The 23,519-nt window shown below is 47.7% G+C and overlaps 1 protein-coding gene across 1 annotated transcript in view; it reads left to right on the forward strand.

Annotated features, from left to right (window-relative positions):
* Positions 1-23,519, forward strand: part of TCP11L1 (t-complex 11 like 1) — a 233,844-nt gene that overhangs the window by 192,816 nt on the left and 17,509 nt on the right. Inside the window, exon 9 of the mRNA XM_086955862.1 lies at positions 17,567-17,739. Coding sequence (XP_086811988.1) covers positions 17,567-17,739 — 173 coding nt within the window. The remainder of the gene's footprint in view (positions 1-17,566; positions 17,740-23,519) is intronic.

The following is a 23,519-nucleotide window of genomic DNA, read 5'->3' on the forward strand; positions in this document are numbered from 1 at the left end:
ATTAAAAAGATGTTTAAAATAAATTTAACAATTGTAGAGTTTGTTACTTAAAGAATGATCTTTTGAATTTTAGCAACACCTCGTCATCTTACAACTTCTTTGGCATCAACATTTCATTTTTAATACAGTGCCTAGTGCCAATAGACCAGATTATAAAAACAATGATACAAAAAAAGAATATCTTAAAACCAAGAGGTTTGTTTGTTGACCTGTTTCGGTGGATTCAGCTATAAGCCCCACCTTCCTCAAGACAGTTAAAAACACACAGTAATCTTTATGGGGCCTATAACGTATCTTCCTATTAATTCTGATACGTGGATCCACAGGTTGTTTCGCCCGTTAATGACACCTGTTTATATTAAAAACCTTTTGACCCGTATCAAGGCGGCTTTATACGCCGCGGACACAGTGCAGAAAATGTTCGCCACATAGTGGAAAAGCTGCACCGTCATAACATACCCGCATGCCTCCTCTGATTGGACACAAATAAGGCCTTTGATGGGGTAAATTGGTCCTTCCTCTGTGCCGGTAACAATTGAGCTGGGATCGGGTTTGCTCTCCAAGATAATGGCTTCGTACATAGCGCCGGTGGCCAAGGTGCGGGTCAATGGACAGCTCACGAAACCAGTTACCATCCTGTGTGCTATGCCCCAGGGGTGCCCGCTGTCGCACTTATTGTTTGCCCTGGCAGTTGAGCCTCTCGCCATTACAATTAGCAACATGTACACTGTGAGAGATATCTCCTTTGGGGGCCAACCCCACAAGATTAGCCTATTTGCGGACTACCTACTCCTCACACTCTCTCAGCCTGAGATCTCCCTCCCAGGCCTATGAAGTAGTATCGGGCTTTCGGATCAATCTGAACAGGACCTCCCAGCTTTGCAACATCTAGCGCCATTTCAGTGGTCTCAGGGTGCCATTAAATACTTGAGTCTCAATATCTGAAAGAAACATATAGTGATAGATTCCTTACCTTAGAATTACCCCCAGGTGTCAGACTGGATCCGGAAAGTTTTTGTAAGCTGTACCCCTGCGCGTCGGTAGGCCTCGTCCTGTGTTACGCGAGCGTTGTTGGCTCCGGGATGACGTCTCTGGAGCTAGTTGGACGCGCTGACGTCAGTTCTTTTCCCCCGCCAGCAAGCGCAGATCTGGGAAGAGCAAGTACCCTCAGTCACTTTTTGCCTGAGTTTTTTCTAGGCCTTTTACCTCATTTCTTCTGAGTCGATTGATGGTGTCGTAGGGTGGCCGGCTTCAAGAACTGCGGGCACTGTCACTGCATGATGTCGGTGACGGATCCGCACCGCTCGTGTGTCTACTGACTGGGGCGCGACCACAAATCCATGCCGTGCCCCGACTGCCTAGCCATGCCGCCGAAGACTATGCAGGAGGGTATTGCACCGTTACAACGCAACTTTTACAACGCACTACCATTACATCGCAACTTTTACAACGCAAATACCATTACAATGCATGTTATTACAACGCATGTCATTACATAGCAGATACTATTACAACGCATGCCATTACATCGTAAGTATAGGTAAGTATATTATTTTTATTTTATTTTATTTTACATTATTTTATTAATTTAATTAATATTAAAAATAAATTAAAATATTAACTTATGTATTTTTATAAAATGAATTATATATATTAATTTAAGTAATTTTGGGGTATTTTTAGGTTTTAGGGCTGGGTTTGGTTTTTGGGGTACAGGGGTATTTTTAGGTTTTAGGGCTGGGTTTGGTTTTTGGGGTACAGGGGTATTTTTAGGTTTTAGGGCTGGGTTTGGTTTTTGGGGTACAGGGGTATTTTGGGTTTTAGGGCTAGGTTTGGTTTTTGGGGTACAGGGGTATTTTTAGGTTTTAGGGCTGGGTTTGGTTTTTGGGGTACAGGGGTATTTTTAGGTTTTAGGGATGAGTTTGGTTTTTGGGGTACAGGGGTATTTTTAGGTTTTAGGGCTGGGTTTGGTTTTTGGGGTACAGGGGTATTTTTAGGTTTTAGGGCTGGGTTTGGTTTTTGGGGTATAGGGGTATTTTTAGGTTTTAGGGCTGGGTTTGGTTTTTGGGGTACAGGGGTATTTTTAGGTTTTAGGGCTGGGTTTGGTTTTTGGGGTACAGGGGTATTTTTAGGTTTTAGGGCTGGGTTTGGTTTTTGGGGTACAGGGGTATTTTTAGGTTTTAGGGCTGGGTTTGGTTTTTGGGGTACAGGGGTATTTTTAGGTTTTAGGGCTAGGTTTGGTTTTTGGGGTACAGGGGTATTTTTAGGTTTTAGGGCTGGGTTTGGTTTTTGGGGTACAGGGGTATTTTTAGGTTTTAGGGCTGGGTTTGGTTTTTGGGGTACAGGGGTATTTTTAGGTTTTAGGGCTGGGTTTGGTTTTTGGGGTACAGGGGTATTTTTAGGTTTTAGGGATGGGTTTGGTTTTACGACTTTAAATAAATTAAATTAATTTAATTAATTGTAATTAAATTAATTACAATATTTACAATTATAAAATTAATTGAATTACATTACTTAAATTAAATTAATTACTTACTTATTAATTAATTACTTTTTTTATTAATTTAATTTATTAAAATTAAATATTATTTACAATTTTTAAATTAATTCAATTAACTTTGTTACATTTTTTTTAAAAAGATATACTTACCTATACTTGCGTTGTAATAGTATCTGCTATGTAATGACATGCGTTGTAATGGCATGCATTGTAATGGTACCTGCGTTGTAAAAATTGCGTTGTAACGGTCTGCGTTGTAAAATAACGCGTTGTAACGTCATAGATCCATGCGGGAGTGGTCCCGAAAGTAGCTGGAAGTCTGGCAGTCGGCTCTGCGCTGCTCAGGGTCTCAGTCCCGTGGGAGGTCGAGGGACCAGTCGCGGAGCCATCACCATTGTTCTTCTGGATCTAAGTCTTCGCTCTTGTGGTCAGGTAAGTCGAAGCATAACAAGAAGAAGTCGAAGAAGCGCCATTGCTCTTTGACTTCTTTCCTTGCCGGAACGGCGTCGCTCGACACCGATTCCCGAAGCCGATGGGGCCTTTTTACCCCTAAGTCCGTCCTCCTTATTTTCAACCAGTTTCATAGACTTCGGAGGAAGGGGAGGACTGGGAGGGGTCTGAGGACCCTCTCACACAACAGTGTGGTTATGATCCGGACTGGGCAGAGGATTTGGGGGATGCCAGTGGTCTAGACACCTCGCCTGACCTTGGCATGCTGTCACCTCCTTCCGTGGCTACGGAGGAGAGAGCATGTTATGCAGTGGTGTTGTGTAGGGCGACCAAGGCTCTCCACCTCGAACTCCCTACAGTGGCCATCAGGACTAACCTCATGACCGAAGTGCTTCAGCCGGCAGCAACCTTTTCGGAGCCCTTGCTGCCCTTTAATGATGCACTGTCTGATGTTCTTTTGGGCACTTGGTTCAGGCCCAACACAGGGGCTCCTGTGGACAGGAACGTAGCCTAACGCCATCGCCCGGCTCCGCGCAAAATCCTCTTTCTCTCCCAACACCCCACCCCTGAAAGCTTGGTTGTCCAAGCCTCTGCATCCCAGAGCGCATTCCCTTCTGTACTCCCGAATAGGGAATCCAAGAAGCTGGAGCAGCTTGGCAAGAAGCCCTTTTTATCTGCCAGCTTAGGGCTGCGGTCGGTGAACACTGCATGCCTCTTGGGCCGTTACTCCCAATCTGTGTGGGACACGGTTGCGCAGGTGCTGCCCAACTGTCCGGAGGAGGTCCAGACAGTACTCTCCCAATCTATTGCAGCTGGGAGGGACGCAGTTAAGTTCACTATTCTTTGTGGGCTTGATACCGCCGACTCGCTAGGCAGGGCGATTTCCACGACAGTGGCGCTTCAACACCGTGCCTGGCTGAGAACCACCGGCTTCTCGGGGGATGTCCAGAAAAACCTTTTGATGGACATGCCATTTGATGGCATTCACCTTTTTGCCAATGAAGTGCATTGGAGCGCTTTAAGGACTCACGGGTTACGGCCAAGTCCTTGGGCCTGTCGGCCACTCGCCTCCTCCACCTTCTGCTTTTCGCTCCTTTCGTGGTCACGGAAGGGGTGCCCAACACGTTCGTTCAAGAGCCACGGGCCTGCACAGCAACAACCTCAGCACTGGCGCGGGACCCGCCGAGGCGGTTCTGGGGGCCAGCTGGCGGGTCAGTCCACCCCGCAGCATCCACTTCAAAGCCTTCCTAGTGCGACCTTTCAGGCCCATCAAATGCCAGTGGGCGGCATAATACGCCATCATCTCCCCCACTGGCGCAACATCACCTCGGACAGGTGGGTGCTGCAAATCTTCCTATCTTGGACCTCAGGGATATCAACGGATTCCTCCGGAAGGAGAAGTTCAAGATCTTGAGGTTAGCTCAGGTCTTGTCTGCTCCCGACCCTTGAGACTGGATGGTAGCGTTGGACTTGCAGGATGCATATTTCCACATCCCCGTCCTGCCGGCCCACCAGCGTTACTTGTGGTTCACGGTAGGCCACGAGCATTTTCAGTTTACCGTGCTCCCCTTTGGCCTTACCAGCGCCCCTCGGGTGTTCACGAAAATGATGGCGGGGGTTGTAGCTCATCTGCGCGGATCAGGGGTTCCAGTCTTCCCCTATCTCAACTACTGGCTGTTAAAGGCGGGTTCGCCCCAGGCAGTCATTTCCCACCTCCAGACTACGGCTGACCTCCTGCATTTGCTGGGGTTTCCATCAACGTGCCGAAGTCGCACCTGATTCCCTCTCAGAAGCTTCTCTTCATCGGAGCGGTTCTCCCCCACTGGCGCAACATCACCTCGGACAGGTGGGTGCTGCAAATCTTCCTATCTTGGACCTCAGGGATATCAACGGCTTCCTCCGGAAGGAGAAGTTCAAGATGTTGAGGTTAGCTCAGGTCTTGTCTGCTCTCGACCCTTGAGACTGGATAGTAGCGTTGGACTTGCAGGACGCATATTTCCACATCCCCATCCTGCCGGCCCACCGGCGTTACTTGTGGTTCACGGTAGGCCACAAGCATTTTCAGTTTACCGTGCTCCCCTTTGGCCTTACCAGCGCCCCTCGGGTGTTCATGAAAGTGATGGCGGTGGTTGTAGGTCATCTGCGCCGATCAGTCTTCCCCTATCTCGACTACTTGCTATTGAAGGCGGGTTTGCCCCAGGCAGTCATTTCCCACCTCTAGACTACGGCCTACCTCCTTCATTTGCTGGGGTTTTCCATCAACATGCCGAAGTCGCACCTGATTCTCTCTCAGAAGCCTCTCTTCATCGGAGCGGTTCTCGACTCTGCGCAGTTTTGGGTTTATCCTCCCGAGCAGCGAGTCTAGGATATTCAGGCTATGATTCCGATCTTTCAGCCTCTATCCTGGGTTTCGGTCAGAATGACCCTCCAGCTACTGGGCCTGATGGCCTCCTGCATCCTGCTAGTGGATCATACTAGATGGCATATGCGAGCTCTGCATGGGACCTGGAGTTCCAGTGGGCACAGCATCAGGGCAACCTGTCCGATCATGTCCAGATCTTGGATGGCACTGCACGACAATTGCAGTGGTGGCTCACGAATCGTGATTGGGTCAGTGGCAGATCCATCTTCCTTCCCCAACCTGAACACACAGTTGTAACAGACTCATCCCTTCTGGGATGGAGCGGCCACATGGGAGAGGCGGAGATCAGAGCCCTCTGGTCTCCGGCGGAGTCCCGGCTCCATATCAACCTTCTGAAGCTTCGGGCGATCAGACTTGCACTGGAGGCATTCCTTCCCTCTGTCATGGGGAGAGTAGTGCAGGTTTCACAGACAACACCACTGCCATGTGGTACTGCAACAAACAGGGCGGGGTGGGGTCGTGGACCCTATGTCAGGAGGCTCTGTGCATGGCTGAACGCCAGGGCGGAAAAAACTCAGCCACCGGTGCATGATGGATCACGAATGGTGTCTGAACTCGGACGTAGCGCAAGGTTTCTTTCAGCAGTGGTGAGAGCCTTGGTTAGATCTATTCTTCACTGAAGAGAACGCGCAATGTCATCAGTTCTGGGCGTTGGAATTTCCAAGGCGGCACTTGCTAGGCGACGCTTTTCATTGCGGTCTACTAAACGCCTTTCCGCCTATACCACTTCTACCCAGAGTGCTGAAGAAGATCAACGTGACCGGGCCCAAGTCATTCTTGTGGCTCCGGTCTGGGCTAGAAGAGAATGGTATCTCCAGCTACTCAGCATGTCGATCGATCCCCCTCTCCGACTGCCTCTTCGGGAGGATCTTCTGTCGCAGCAGCAGGGGAGGGTCCTCCACCCGAACCTGTCCAGCCTCCACCTTCTTGCGTGGAGATTGAGTGGAGGCAGTTGACGTCTTTTAACCTGCCTCCCGAAGTTTGTGATGTTATCTTGGCAGCCAGGTGTCCTTCCAGAAAAACGGTATACGCCTGCAGGTGGAATACATTTGTGGCATGGTGCACAGCAAAGGCTGTGGATCCCCTTTCTGCCCCTCTTTCAGAGGTCCTTTTATTTCCCCTTTCTTTGGCCCAGCAGGGCTCTGCTCTGTGCACTGTCAGCCTTTTTACGGCTTCCTGATCAGCCTTCCCTTTTCAAGTCCCCTGTTGTAAATAGATTCTTAATAGGCATTACTCATCTTTTCCCTCCTGTTCCTTTCATAATGCCTCAGTGGGACTTAAAGCTGGTTCTAACCTATCTGATGTGTGCTTCCTTTGAGCCACTTCACAACTGTCTTCTTCTTCTCACTTTAAAGACTGCTTTCCTGGTTGCTATCACTTCTGCCATAAGAGTGAGTGAGCTCCAGGCTCTTTCTTCTAAATCTAATTTTCTCTCTGTCCATTCGGACAAAGTTGTTCTAAGGACTCGTCCACCTTTTCTGCCAAAGGTTGTTACTGCCTTTCACATCGGGCAGACCATCACTTTGCCCACCTTCTTTCCGCCTCCGCATCCCTGAAAAGAGGAAGAGAGGTTCCACCATCTGGACCCAAAATGTGCGCTCTCATTCTACCTCAACCGCACACAACAGTTCCAGGTGGATGACCAGCTCTTTGTTGGCCATGTCACTACTAATGTTTCTTACAGATATATCGTTACCGAAGGTAAGAAATTTGTGCATCACCCTACACTCTGCTCTTGGTCTCAGGCTAACTGGCCCCACCTACCCGCTCCATCTTGGTCGACTTTCAGAGATGGAAACCCCAACACATTTCCTGGATGAGGTGCGTGAATGTTGTGAAAATGAAGGTACTTCTGCGGGTCCTCTAGCTTTTTCAGACTCTGTCTATGCCAATTCCGAAGGAAGACATCCTGCTCCTACAACACAACATCCGAACCTTTATCTGGAACTGGAAGCCCCCTGAATCGCCAATAAGCTATTGATGTTCCCGCAGTATAGAGGAGGCCTGGTGTGCGCCAATCTTCTTGAGTATTACAGTGCTGCCCACTTGCATTGTATCTCTGAGTGGGTGGTCAGAGAGAGTAGGAAGCACTGGTTCCACATGGACCGAACAATAGCGTGTCGGCCACTGTGGGATGTGGCATGGCTGCACAAACACACCCGTCCGTTTAGTGCGTACATTGCCACTCTGACTAGGACGGTACTCGATGTTTGGGTCCAAGTGGCTCCTAAAAAAGTTCTGACTACCTTATTCTCCCCAAGTGCTCTCTCCTCTTTCATTCCTCATCTGGTGCGTGAGGGGACTCTCTGTGACTTATTTGCATGGTACGTATTGAATTTCTTTGATCAGTGCAGAGTGGACTATCAGCCCACAGCTTGAGTATTTGCAACTGTGGCATTGGACCTTACACCCATCGGTATATCTGGCTGCCATTCGGCCCTCTTTGAGAAGCATTTCCGCACTTATACCGGTTCAAGAAACATCATATGCAACACTTACCAGGTGCGTCAACACTCTACACCAATGCGAACCCATACCTACTGTTAAAAACGGGGTAGCATGGTGCAGAGAGGGCTGGCCAAACTCCAAAGGACATGTGCAAAACATTGACGCAATACGCACAGGCGACACACAAGGCACACTACAAAAAGAGACCACACCAGTTTTGGTGAAAAGAATAACTTTTGTATTGCCAACACAGGATAATAATCACAGTACTTTACACTGCACCAACTGGCGCCAAGGCAGTATTTACAAGGGGGGAATATTTACAGGGCAGGGCCAATTGGGCCGCTGCCAGAACCATCGCTAAGGGACAAAAGATAAGTGAAAAAGGTAAATCCTTCCGTCTCAATCCTGCAAGGTAGACGTAAAGCATTAACATTTGGCATAAGGTAGGAACCTGAAGCGTAGATCACAGTGACATAACACATTACACATTAGGTAGGAACATCTGCAATAAAACCTCTTAGCATGACATTCACCATAGGCCTGGAATCAGGCAGGATCAGATGGGGCATACTCTAGCAGGGGACATCATTCTCAGGGTAGGAGCATTAGGCCTAAAAGCACATTATGCATTTCATCAGCATCCCCTGCAAAAAGGACGTTAGGCGTAGAATGCAGATATCCTGGTATGGTATTTGGCCCCCTAGGCATATAACTTCTCTGGGTCTAAGGCATTAACCATGAGCCTCGCATAAGATGTCAGGCCAGCCCATGAACACAATGTACACAAGCCTTAAAGGAACACATTATAAACCAAATGCTCACTGCATAACAACCTTTGCATAAATCACATTCGCCTGCACATGAGCAGCAGGGGAAAACAGCATATACTGTCCAAGGCATGGATCATGAGGCATGACATTAGCAGAAGGCTCATTGGGCGTAACCACAAAATAAGCAGGGCGAACCTGGGGCACCTAGAACATAACATCGTACACTGACGGGAGGCATTCTCATGAGCAGATATTGCATTAGGAATACACATAGGACATTAGGCACGAGTCCCAACAGGGAAAATAACCTCATTAGCATAAATGCATTCGCAACGGCATCTGTATTAGGCCTTAAACACACTAGGCGTGGCACCATCAGCGTACTGCCAAATCACACTAGCACTGGGGCCTAAACATAAGGCATCATTATTAGCATGCCCTTTAGGAAGAATCACAGTACCCCCATGTGCTCTCTATAATGGCATGAGGCATTAAATCACATTAGGCACAAACACGCTAACATGTGGCATAACACCTGCATAAGGCCTCGAACCTCCCCCTGGGCTCAACACCAGTGGTAGCGGCCCAACTTTGTATTAAAAAATTCCAGCCCAACATTACAACTGCCCACTGTCCAGCGAGGCAGTTGTGAACAGCACTGTTCAGACTTGGTTAAGGTGGAGTCCCTCTTCCGGGACTCTGGTACTGGAAATATGCCCAACGTCGCAGGTGCCCGCTGACAGACTAGGCACCTGTAAAGTCAGTCCGGTCACCGGGGGCGGGCACCGACCATGTGCCCCGACGCGCTCCCACAACCACAGAATGACTGAGCCCCACACTCACCGGGTCTCTCCTCGTTTGTTGCTCCTCCTCGTGGGGCTCTTGACGTCTTCTTTCCACTTAGGTCGCAGGGCTCTCCTCTGGGCATGAGAGCCCTGTCAGCAGCAGCGCCGCCTTGCCGAACTTAACCCGGGCCACCTCCTGGGACCCCGGGACTTAGGTGTGGAGCCCTCCGGCTCTAAACTCCCGGCACTTCCCGCTCTCGCCCTCAATCAGACTCCCGGATGCCTGACTTCCTTACCGGCGGCAGGGCAGAACTTCCTGGTGGCGCTCCGAGCTCGTCTCGGGCCGTGAACCAATCACGGCGCAGCTCTCCTAGGGCACGGCCGATAACGTGGCCGGTGCCCCGGCTACCAAGCAACGCTTGCTGCCGCGTCCCAGGCCTAGAACGGCCTTCGCTGGAGCCGCGCCGGCCCTCCCTCGGCCCCGGGGACCGCAGCGGTGCGCAGGGACATAACGCTTCTTCTCTCCCCAGCGCCTGGACTCCGGGGGTGATCCCGACACACAGCGCTTCTCTAGGCTGGAGCGCCCGCTCTCAGGTACCCAGGCGGCAGCGGTGATTCTGTTCTCGGTGGCAGTATGCGGGGTGGGCTCCCGCTGGGTTAATTCACCGCACCCGCCAGAGGACACCAAAACACGGGCTAGGCCCCCGTAGTTTTAATTGGGCAAAAGCGCACCAAAACGCTGGGTGGGCACCCGCAGTATCTTCACTTCCCAGCTCTTTCGGGCTCACCTCCTGTGGGTCATGAAGGAGGGCGCAAGATAGGCGCAGAGCAGCAGGCAGCTGGACTGGCAGCACTCCCAAGCAGAGCCCAGTCACTTAAAATAAAGCACTCTTGTAGCACAGCGCTGCAGTACAGTCCAGGACCCACGTAATAACGAATCACCCCCGCTCCTCACCTCCTTCTTCTTTCTGGGGGAGTAAGTTACAGCGCTCACCATGCGCTGGAAGGCACAGTCCATGGGGGTATAGCGCTTACTCAGTCCAGCGCTGCAGAAGACCGACACTCCTCTTCTCCTGACACTTTTAGATGTAGCGCTCGCGAGGCGTAGTTCCCACCAGCAGCCTCAGGGACCTAGGATAGTGCTCATTCATTCTTCAGGGGTCAGGTAGCAGAGCAGCAGTCACTACTGGGCAAGGTCAGCAGTCAGTGGGCACTCATCAGGACAGGGCGGTAGGTCTTAGAAACCATCCTCCTCTGTAGAGTGCACTCCTCCTCTACAGCATCCTTGACTCCTGCAGTGGGGCTTTCACTAGCCCTGTGGACAGCAGAGGGGTTTCAGCTGGGTGCAGGGTCCAGCACACAGGCCCAAGTGGCGGTACCCGCCTGGCAGCAGGTCCCCTCACGTTCATGTCCCTGCTCTGTCTGAGAACATGGTTGGACAGCCCCCCTACTTATACGCCCCTCACCCCACCTACCAGACAGTGTCAGAAGCTTCTAGAAGCGTCTGGGGAACTGGTTCTAACTGGCTCAGGGGGAGGAAGAGAGCACCCTGGGTGTCAGGCTTTCCCTCCAAAAGCTGGGATGGCTGGGAACGGAACAACTGGACTGCTAACCCACCACAGTCAGGTGGCACAACACACAGCCATGGCATCCATTTTAAACGCAGCATGTTACCAGGGTACATTCTTATGATTGGGGAAATATAGGTGCGCACACCATTGTATTACATTTAACATGACATCTCACACCACACATAGCCGAGGCATTTCTCTACCATGGGGGAGACATCCTAAAATAGGAGGGTGAAAAGCAAAACATTTTGGGGAAAAATGGGCCAAGTCCAACACCTACCAGTCAACATGGCAGGCCACAACCCAGGTAGATATATCATCCAAGAAATGGGAGACTCTATGGCGAGATATAACCAAAACTTACTGCAGTCTCTCTCAAGGAAACAGCTTACAAATTGATATTTCAGTGGTACCACACCGACCCGACTCTCCGTCATTTACCTGGGAACATCTTCTCTCTGCTTGCGTTGGTCAGCTCTGTGGTTTCCTCTTCCTTTCTGGCACTGCGCACCATACGCAAGGTGTCCCGTTTTTTTTCATTTGATGCACTTAAACTGATTACCCTTGCCATGGTCGTGTCCCGCCTGGATTACGGCAACGCCCTATATGCAGGTATCCCTGCATATAGTCTGCGGCGGTTGCAGCAGATCCAAAACCAGGCGGCGCGCCTGGTGTTTAAACTCCCTAAATCCCATCACGTCACTCCCCTTCTGAAATCCCTACACTGGCTCCCGGTCTGTGCCCGTGTCCAGTTCAAGCTTGCCTCTATCACTTTTCAGGCTCGACTGGGCACGGCCCCGGCTTTCATTTCATCTGAAATTATTCCCTATGTTCCCACTAGGGAACTGCGGTCCTCTACCCTATCACTTCTCACGGTCCCACGGTTCCGGAGGAAGAAATGGGGAGGCTCTAATTTCGCGACCCTCGCCCCGATCTTCTGGAACTCACTGCCTTTGGAGCTCAGAGCCTCTACCTCGTACCTACTGTTCCGGAAACAGCTTAAGGCACATCTTTTTGCAAAATTTCTTAACTAACTCCCCCAGCTTCTCCCCCCATGTTTAGCTCTCTGTCAGTCTAGCGCCATGAAACCGCTGGTGTACGTGCGCTCTATAAATATTTTTAAATAGAAATAATAGAAATAGAAATAGTTGGAGGGAGGGGGACTTCCAACATATTTCGTGGTCATGTAAAGTCATTACGACATGCTGTAAAGAGATACTCGGTCACATTAAGGATGTTATAGGCTACCCGCTCCCGTCCTCATATTCGCGGGCATTTGGGGCATTAGGCCCATGGCTCTACAGGCAATGGCTCATGAACACTGGAAACTTATCAGCCATTTGCTCCTAGCGGAGTGGCAGCTTATAGCACGTATCTGGAAACAGACAGCCCCTCCCTCAAAAGCACAATAGTTCACCTGTGTTTGGCATATTTTAGTTATGGAACAGATATCGCACAATTTGGCAAAAACTGAATAAACCTTCCAACGCTTATGGAGGCTTCTAATTCAGTACCTTATGCGCATAGAGTTCACCTGCTTTAGTCCTGTGAAGCTCCAGATGCTCCAGCTTTGTGATTAAGATTACCACTCATACCCTACTTTTCTGTGATGGCCGAGACCTGGTAAAGGGGGGGTGCTTTACCCCCCGCTTCGCGCGTGACACCATGCCCCCTTTGCTTGCCCTCCTTGCTACAAACGTCAACATGTTCTTTTTATGTTTAATATGGATACTTCAAAGTTTTAAATGAATGCTTAATCTTGTCTTTCTCGTTTTTTTAAATTTATGTACACAGCCATACTATGCTGCCGCTAAATTATTGTGCATTTGTCAGACAGTATCTCATTGAAGCCTGCTATATTTCATGCATGTCTAATGTATTATTACTCTAAAGCAAATGCTAGTGCAGACATTTCCTGTGTCATTCTGAAATTCAGTCAAGACTGCCTATAGATCGTTTCCTCTAAAGTTGGTGCTGTGCTATGTATGTACTGATGTTTGGATATACAATAAACAGAATTTGAGTAAAAAAGATCTTGATGAGGAGAACTGTCTGATGCGGTATATCATAGGCTCTCAGTATATGCCAGAGGCTGTCACAACGAGTACTGTTAAACGCTTTCTCAAAGCCATTGAAGTTGATGTATAATGTCTCTGCCACTCTGTGCATTGCTCTCTGATGTTCCTTAGGGTAAGGATCTGTACACCCACACAGACTACATCTACTCATACTGTTACAGAGTCAGATCAGGCACCTGGACCCAGCACAGCTCAATCTTGCGATGTGGCACCTGAAGCCTAGAGTTGGAGTATTTGCACCTACCACAAGAATGTATGTCCATCCTTTGGAAGGATAGAAGCTCTACAACACACGCTTGCTCTGCATCAAAATGGCAAAGATTTGCCCATTACTGCATTACCAATAAAACTAACCCTTTAACCCTACAGTAATGACATAGCGACTAAAAAAGCAGGGTTAGCTAATACATGTTTATGGCTCCACCGAAGTGCAATCCCTGCTCACATGCAAAACAAACAGCATAACTCTCCGTTCAGAATAACAGTTGTCAAAGCTTTTATGAAGGGCCTCAAAAGGGTAATACCTCCACACGCCCCTCCGCCAAGTTTGGAACCTAATTATAGTCCTGACTTACCAGACTTTTGGGCAACCATTTGAACATTTGCACTCATGCCTTCTCCAGTTCCTTTAATTGAAAGTAGACTTCCTTGTCACCATTACCTTCCTTTGGTGAATTAGCTAGTTACAAGCTCTTACCATACAAAAATCTTTTATAGTGGTATGCAGATCTCAAAAAACCACCCTAACTTCTTTCTAAAGGATATTATTGCAACCTTCTAGGTGACAATTTTCAAGCCCTTTTTAGCACAACAGATGACACTGTCATCAGTACTACTATTGTTGTAAAAATCCACCCTTAAGTCAGATCACTTTTTAGAAACAATTTTTCAAAATATTTAAAATAAAGAAAGTTCTATTTAACCCTTTCGCTGCTGATGACGAGCTCAGCTCGTCATCACCCACGGGTGTCGTGTGCTGATGACGAGCTGAGCTCGTCATAAATGCAGCAAAAGAGCAATTTGCAGCACAGCGCAAAAATCCCCGCAGCAGCCATGTGGTTAAAGACCGAAAAATTTCAAACACTCAAACACAGACCTGTGAAGATCCTCCCACTTATACCGTGTGTTACCTGATTTTTCTAAAAAGTATCAAGCAGTGACACCTGGTGACCATTAAAAGTGGGCACAAACATCTTCTGAGCCCCTTCTCCATTTTGACGCTTACCTTAGTGAGGGATTGCGTCAAACCTTGTTCTGACCCACCACTCACTCGACAAATTGCCAAGTGCCATCTCTCGGCTCCAAGCGACCCTGCTTTTCTCTCGCAGGACACTTCACCTGAAAGCCTAGTGGGGCAAGTTTCCACGAGCTGATCTAATCCTAACACATTTCCTACCGCTCCCTCGACAGGGAATCTAAGCGGGTTAAGACGTTTGGCAAACATGTATTTTATTCCACCAGTCTGGCCATCTGATTTGTTGATGATAACTGCTTATTGGGGTGCTACTCCAACTTTCATTGAAATTTGGTGGCACAAGTAGCCCACTAGCGCTACCTGGGGTGTGTGGTGGGAGAGGGCATTTTCAGTTTGTAGTGCTGCTCTTTGGTCTCACCTGTGTCTCTCCGGGTGTTCACGAAAGTGATGACAGTGGTAGCAGCACACCTTCGAAGGTCAGGAGCTCCTTTCGTCCCTTACCTTAATGAACCCCAGGAAATTGTTTGCCACCTCTAGACTACAGGGAACTTCCGATTATCACTGGGGTGCATCAGAGCCATTCAGGGCATGGTTCGGTTTCGTGCCATTACCCCGGGAAAGAGAGTCCAGGACTTTCAGGCTATGACCCTGATCTTTCAGGCTCGGTTTTGGAATTCAATGAGGTTGACTCTGAGGCTACTGGGGCCGATGGCCTCCTGCATCCTGCTGGTCGATTATGCCAGGTGGCATATGCAGACTCTACAATGTAATCTGAAGATCCAGTTTGCCCAACATCAAGGGGACCACTCCCACCACGTTCAGATTTCGGAGGAGACTGCAAAGGACCTGCAGTGTTGATTGCTGGAACGTGTTTGGGTCAGCGGCATACCCTTCTCTCTACACCGATCGAAGCTCATACTGGTGACTAATGATTTGCTTCTAGGTTGGGATGGTCATCTGGAAGTCGTGGAGATCAGAGCCCTCTTGTCACCCACAGAGTCCCGTCTCCATTGAATCTCTTGGCGCTCAGGGCATCCATTACCCTTGAAACCCTTCCTTTTGTCCATCAAAAGGAGGCTGGTACAGGTGCTCATGGACAGCACCACTGCGATTGGGTACTAGAACCAACAGGGCAGATAGGGTCTGGGACACTGTGCCTCAATGACTTGCTTCTCTGGAAATGGCTGGACCCCCAAGGAATTTTGCTGGTGGTGAACCACTTGGCAGGATCTTTGAATGGCGGGGTAGACAACCTCGCCCATCAACACCTCTTGCATCATGAAAGTTACACCCCTAGGAGGAGCAAAATGTCTTCTGTGAATGGGGATAACCTTGGTTTGCCACCCCTGAGAGCGTGCAATGTCAGCACTTCTGTGCATTGGAGTTTTCAAGGCGTCTCTCGTTCTGAGATGCCTTCTGCCTGTGGAACTCGGGACTCCTGGATGCCATTTCACCGATATCACTCCTGCCTTGAGTTCTTAAGAAGACCATGACCAACTGGGCCAAAGTGATCGTAGTGACACCAGATTGGCATTGGAGAGTATAGTATCCAGAACTCTTGGGCTTGGGTATATGTTTTCCAATCAGGCTACGCTTCCAGGAGAACCTGCTGTCGCAGTCCCAGGGCAGGGGACTCTGGCCATTGCAAATTCAACCTTCATGCTTGGAGATGCAGCAGTGACAGCTGAACACCTTCGACCCTCCTCCAGAAGTGGTTAATGGTATTTTGGCAGCCAGGCAACCCTCAACAAAAACTCTACACGCCTGTCTTTGGACACATTTGGACACACAAGATAGACCCCCTCAAGGCCACTTTTTCTAGTGTTCTGTTTGTTTTGTCTCTTACCCAGCAAGACTTTGCTTTGGGTACAGTTAAAGGCTACCTTTCAGCCTTCTTATGTTTGCCGGATCAGCTGTTCTTGTTTAAGTCACCAGTTGTGATGATATTTTTGAAAGGGCTACATCATATTGTTACTACTTCTACTTTTGTGATGCCCCAATGGGTCCTTTATGTGGTCCTCACCTATTTGATGTGCACTCCTTTCGAGCCTCTTCACACCTGCCCCTTATGATTCATTATCTTGCAAAACTATATTCCTCTTCTCCATAGTACGGCATGTAAGTGAGCTTCAGGCTGTCTCTGTTAAGCCAACATACACCACCTTCTTACCAGACAAACAGTTTTTACGGACTCTGGCAACATTTCTGCCAAAAGTAGTGGCGCCTTTCGAAGTTGGTCAAACCATCACCCTGCTGGCGTTCCATGCTCCGCCTCATCCTTCTTAGGAGGGGGAGAGACTTCATTGATTGGACCACAACAGAGAACAGAGCTTCTACATAGATTGTACCAAAGAACAACTGATGGACAATCAGCTCTTTGTGGGGTTTGCTGGAACGAAAAAAAGCAAAACTGTACAGAAGAGAACTATCTCCCACTGGATCGTGCTCTGCATTTAAGATCTGTTGAGCATTGGCTAAAAAGCAGCCTCTGGAAGGACTTTGTGCTCTCTCTACCAGGGCCAAAGCTGCTATCACTGTGTTAGTACGCTGAAGCCCTGTCCTGAACATTGGACATGCAGCTAACCGAGCGTCCCTCAATATGTTCACAAAGCACTGTTGCCTGGACAGTCAAGTTCACTGAGTGGGGCAGTGTGAATGCTCAGTCCTGCAGGATTTACTTGTTTGAGTCCATTGGCAGACCCACCTCTGAATAGTTATTGCTCTGGTATTTATTGAAAGGGTGAGGAATGTGCCCCTAAAAATCTCTATTGGAAGAATAAGTTACTTACCTTCAGTAATGTTCTTTCTGGTAGAGACTCTATTTAGCCACACATTCCTTACCAACCCTCCCAGATCTGATCCCACTCTGTTCTCGACCAATTTTCTCTTGGGGCTCTGCATGGGGCGCGCAGACATCCTCAAAAGCAACTGACGTCCTTTGCAGGGATGGCGCCTATATAGGCTCTACGTGTCATTTCTGGAGTGTAATAGCATCCATGTGGAGCCTCAAGGTACCAATTTACTGCACGAGGTACTGCTAAAACTTTTCCAGATTCAGACTGATGCCCGGAGAATATGAAAAATATGCAGACTCTGATGCTAAAAAGTCTCTACCAGAACGAGTGTTACAGAAGGTAAGTAATTTGTTCAATATGTCTATAAGACCCTTGGACCACCAAGGATGTTTAGTTATATAATTTCCACATGCTTAGTTGCCCTGCAAGAAGTTCTAGGTGACGACATGGTAGAGGTGGAATAGTTTTATTGCTATAGCTCTGCAAGTTCATGCTTCTATTTCTGCAATTTCTTACTAGTTATATTTACAGTTTATTTTTATTTTTTAGTTCCTTTAATTTAAGTGAAGCTATGGCTACTATCAGTGAGAAGATATGTGCTGAAGTTAACAGTTGTCTATCTCATCACGGATTCACTCCATTTTCTGCTGAAAAAGAGACTGCACTGAAAGGACAGATCCAGGCCGCAGCAGACCCAAATAACCATATACATAAACTAATAGGTAATTGCCCTTCTGTACTATGAAAAGATTTATTTTTGATAGTTTACGCTTTATACAGTGGATAAATGCTTAACACACATCTGTGAAATGTCATAAGCGCGTTTTCATATTCCTAGTACCCCATTTAGCCTTCTGTTTTAATCATTAGATGATATGAGTAATTTTTATTGGCACAAATATTACTTACTTAAGGAGGACATCAAAGTTGCTGGATCTACAGTTTTACAGAAGGTTAAAAAAAAGAGGAGCTCTGTGCAAGTTTCCATTTTTGTTGGAGAACATTCAATGTGAAAGTATTAGTATTATTCCGGTATTCTCTAAGTATGGGTTAAATGCAGTGTTGGTATTCGATGGATTCCTTTCATTTAGAAATGTTATGTTCCCTAGAAGGGCTTACTCAGGGCACCCATTTGTTTTTCAGGTCATAAAGATCACTCCAATCTTTCAAGCTTTTTGGTTTCAATTTTTCTGGATTCCTTGCACATAGCAGGACTTAAATGCTCTATAAAATGAAACATGAAGGCTTGGCCGTCAAGATGGTGGAGTAGACACGTCTCTGCCTGCCTCCATGTGGCTCACAATAACATCCATAGAAAACTTTGCACAAAACTACCAGCCGACTCTGAAATGACCAGATACCTGAATAAGGGACATTTGTACTGCTGTATATGTGAGTTAATGAGCCTCTTGGCTGTGCCCTGGAGGGGGATATCGTGATTTCATAGAGGCCACTAGGAGATCCAAGACAGCAGCACCCTAGAGGATTGCTGCAGGACTGGGAGGCCATCTTTCGAATGGAGGCTCAGTGCAGAGGGGCTGCAGTCTTCCAGCTATGTGATCACTGTACCCTGAGACCCCATGGGAAGGGATGTGTTGCAGCAGGATTTGCCTTGGAGATGACGGAGGTGCGTCTTTCTCTAGAACTGTTCCTGAATGCTCCGTTGGCCCTCTGGTGAGAGAGAGGGCACTCCTACGCTCCAATGAAACTATCCATATGAAATTGAAGTTGGCACGGCTGAATTGTAAGGCGGGTTGGCCTGCTCTTCTTGTCCCTGCGACATCCACAACAAGTGGATGTTACCTTGCTGGGCGTTTGTAGAGGTGACTGGAATGAAACTGAGGGATGGCGCTGAGGCTCTGATTTTCCGACTGAGCTGACTGTTGGGTGATTGCCTGAGGAGGACAAGGAAGTGACCAGCGGGGCACACCTGCATTTCTGGTGTGCTGTGCTGAGGGACAATTGTTGCTGACATTGGCAGCCCTGGGCAGCTAATATTACAGCAGTGATGGAGCAGAGTGGTTGCTATTTGGCTCGTCCACTTTCTGCAAGCATGCTCCATGGATGTTTTCCTGGAATCCTTTAGACTAATTGAGCCAGGAAGTATAATATGGGATTGGAGTTGGGGAATGTGAAGTAGCAGGCCTCATGAATAACCATTGGTGTGGAAGCCCTGAAGCATAAACCAACTGTGGGCACTGTGCACATCTGTTACCTGTCTGGTGCTCCTACGCTGGGGCACCCTCATCCTGTAGCTATAACATCTAGTGACTATGACTGTTACCATGGACTCTGGGGAGACTGCAGGCCGGCACACAAGATAGCGGAGCTCTCCGAAGCTCCATTTGGGGATGTCTTGGCTCTGGTATGGAGAGGCAGAAGCCTTGTAAACTGGCACAGAGCAAGATAATAGAGCAATACACTGTGGCGTCCAGACGTTCGTAGCACTCTCTGTCTGGAACAGTGGAGGTGTAGAGCTGATGACCCCAGATATGAGGCGGGCAATCAAGGACTCACGCCAGACCTTGGATCATAATATATACACTATTGCAATCAAATTGACCTTAGTGAGAACAGACCTTTAAAAACTCTTGGTTTTGACAAAGGCTGTGGAGTACACGGAGTCCACGATCCAGACAAATATGCTAGTGATGCGTGCAACGGTGGTCAAGCTTCAAGAGACGACAAGTAGAGGGCAGAGGACGCATATGGCAGATCTGAGCGCGATTATGTTAGCTTTTTTGGGCTTTCTAGAGAAGGTGGAGGGCCCATCAATGGTACTCTTTCTTGCAGACTGTATACTAGCTGTGTTAATACCTAAGGGTCTGTTCAACTACTTCTCAGTATCATATGGTCAGGATAAGCCTAGCAGAAACACCTCCATTTACATGCTCACGTTTCTTAAGCTGCCTTCTCTTTTACACACAATGACTTTTTACATTTGTGTGTGTGTGAATGCAAAATAACGTTCTCTGAATCTGCATTGCTTATAGTTCTCATTCGTGTGTACATTATCAAGACACCTTGGACATTTTGTACGAGGCATAAAGTTCACTGCAAAATATCATATTTGTTATTTGTCTGATTGATGACACTGATATACTACTAGAATAAACAGCTGCAGCCTAAACAGGGGTTGCGACATAGCCACAAGGGTTCTGTTGTGATAAATACACAACCACCTCCTTGTTTGAGTAGAGGAGCACTCAGTTGACACTGCAGGGTTACCACATGTCTGAATTCCAGCACAGCTGATTCCTGCGTACCAACACAAGGGATGTACAGCCTGATGACACCCACAGATAACAGGAAGTTAGTCCACTGTGCAGGGATTTGGCAGATGACCCACCTTGGGCAAGGCTAGATTAGGGACCGCTTGTTAGGAATACACATATGCACAGTACTTATATGCCTGCATAAATTCACTGTCTTCTCACAATGGTGGTAATGTTTATTCTTTTCACTGTTCTAGTACTGCTATTCACGCTAATCTGTTTCATTCCATTTATAATCGCAGCGCATGTATTTTATGCAAGAATCACAACGCCATAATAAATATTGTAAAGCCTTGCTGAGTATTTCTTGTGTACTTCTTTGGGTATGCATGAGAATACAAAAGAAAAGGTTTTAGATCTGTTACCACAATTTCCTTGGGGGATCAGGAATGTGATGTTCTGAGGTTACACACACATTTGTTACCCTCTAAGGTTAGGGCTTCGGATGGTGCACTGTGAGCTATAGGTCAACATCTCCTGAGGGGTGCGGGGAATCAGATCAGTACCATCCCAACGTTTATGTTGTTCGACAAACACAGGGTGGTGGTGCCGCTCCGCCACCACCAAGACATGAACATCACCCCCCCCCCCCCCCCCCCCCCCCCCACGCCATGACAGGGATGCCAGCCTGCAGTGGACCTACCATAGCAGCACAGCACATTATGAGGGAACAATGATGCAGATCTACACATAATACACCAGACAGCCCAGCAGGAAAGGAAATTGTGTAAGGCAGGGAAGGGAAGGCTCTGAGTAGCAGGCCTGAAATCTATGCTACTCTATCCAGACAAGTCTAAAGTCATAAAAAGATAATAAGACATACTTCTTCTCATCTCCTAAGCTTGCTTGGGACTGACTGGACAGTTGGCTCAACCATAGGGGCACAAGATGCACAATGCGGCACACAAATAGTTCCCGAACACAGTTGTCGGAGATATGCACAGCCACGCAACTGGAGGGTCTCCGGAGCGCATTGTGGTTGTCATTAATGGCACCGTAATTGCTAAGTAATAGAAGGGAATGCTTTCCTGAACTATGTGTGCCCTCAACCAGGATTGGAGGATGGCAGGGCTACGCACCCTCAATTTGACCCATGAACCCTCCTCCACTGGATGCCTCAATGACCACGAGGAAGTAAGACCTATGGTTCTGGCAGTATGGATGGTCTGAAGTTGTTTTGTCTTATATAGGTGGAATGATCTGTTATTTGGTTAAGTTTATTTTTGGTTTTGTTTTGTTGTTAGGAGGTGCTATGGACCAGGACTTTGAAGATTTATGTGAGCTACATAGCACTGTCTGAAGTAAAGTTGTTAATGCACTGCATTTCAGGATGCGTATGGACTAAGATGTTTGACTCACACATTATCAGTCTCTCATTAAAAGTTAGTGGCTGAAGAAGGTGTGTGGGTGTGTAAGGTTTTCATTGACAAGCGCGTGGCAGGAGAGGCATGATATGATGCACACACTATACGCAGTGAAACAGCTATTGACTCTGCCTTTTTGATCCTGTGGTGGCACAAGGGTGTGTTATAGACACAACCTGTGAAACTGTACACCACCTATGATGCATGACCTTAAACTACTAAAATGGAATGTCTTGGATTTAAAGAACTATACTACAAGACATAGAATCTTCTACATTAAGCGGCAACATACTGGCATAGTGTTTCTTCAAGAATGCACCTAACTTCACAGGAGCATGCTAAATTAGCCACAAAGTGTAAAAGACAACTATATTTTGTGGAGGGGCGCCTTACGACCCTGAGGACAGCTATCTGATTATGGCACCCTGGAAGATTTGCCTCTCTGTCTCAATGTCTAGGGCCCTAATATGGATAACATTGCATTTATCCTCAGGATCTAGAAATTCACTTGACCTCATCTAGGCACCACAATGATGTGGACTGGAGACTTTAATAATGTTTTCTCCCATACGATGGACGGAAATCTGTCATGGGACCGATCTCACACTGAGATGTCAACCCAACCAATAGATGTCATTGATCAAATGCTCATGGTCAAACCCTGGGGACTCAGACACCTGCAAGATAGAGTATATTCGTATTACTAACCGCCACGTGGCTCCTACAGTAGATTGGATTTATTTTTCCTTAGGCATGAGATCTGTGCTGACTGCCTTGCGGTGGCTACATGGGCATAATCACTCCCCTTTTGTGTTACTGCTCACGGCAGCCGGACATATTCATAGATCCCTACTTTGAAGGCTGTGGACCAAAATCCTCAAAGAAGGTGATTTCGCTGCCCATATTCTTAAGGTCACAACCGAGTATTGTCCACTGCAAATGGGGTTAACAAATGGGAGGCGAAGACAGAGGTGGTCCACGGTGCTGCCATCGGGTGTAGCTGGACAAATCGGAAGAGCGATTAAGACTAACTGAGGTAGAATAGCAAATGCCCCACTTTTAAGGGGGCGTGGGGGTGTAGGATATCAAGACTCTGGTTGACATAAAGCATCACCCAAACTGGACAGACTAGATAAATACACCCACCAGACATTTTTCCAGAAGCTACCTAGAGAGGGTTATAAGTCTGGTTTAGGAACTCAACGGAACATTCATCTCATCTGTTACTGATGATGCGGGCCGAGCGCAACAGACTCAAGACGTCATCACCGTGCCATTCCAATCATATCTACAAAGGGTGTACACACAAATGAGGTCGCATGATGACCACAGACTTACTGCTTAGTTGAGGTCAGCGGGTCTGTCTTGATTTTCGATGAATTTGGACCAAACTATTCCAAGTGAAGAGGTGTGTGCAGCCCTAGTTGGAATGCAAAGTCTGAAAATCCTAGAGGGATGCCTTTCTCCCATGATGAGAGACGCATTCCTTATTACTATTCCTATTTCAGGGTAAAACATGTTTGAGCTGGACTCCCACCAACATTTATCCATAATCAATTTGGACCCTAACATTATTATTAAACTACTGGTCCACAGGTTTGCAGTGGTTATGCACCTGCTTTTTAACGGAGACCAAGACTGGCTTTATCCCTCAAAGAACCATGATTGTTGATCTGCGTCACCTGTTGCACATGGAACACCACCTGCGATCAGACGAGGGAGAATATGTTGTGGACTCCTTTGACCATGGAAAGTTCTTCGATACAGTTGGGTAGAAATATATATGGGTGATGCAGGAAATAAATGTTGTAGCCGGTGTCTTCCAATGGATCAAATCCCATCCTGAGGCCAGAGCTTAGACTG

This window comes from Lissotriton vulgaris, chromosome 2_1, assembly GCF_964263255.1.
Source record: "Lissotriton vulgaris chromosome 2_1, aLisVul1.2, whole genome shotgun sequence".
NCBI lineage: Eukaryota > Metazoa > Chordata > Amphibia > Caudata > Salamandridae > Lissotriton > Lissotriton vulgaris.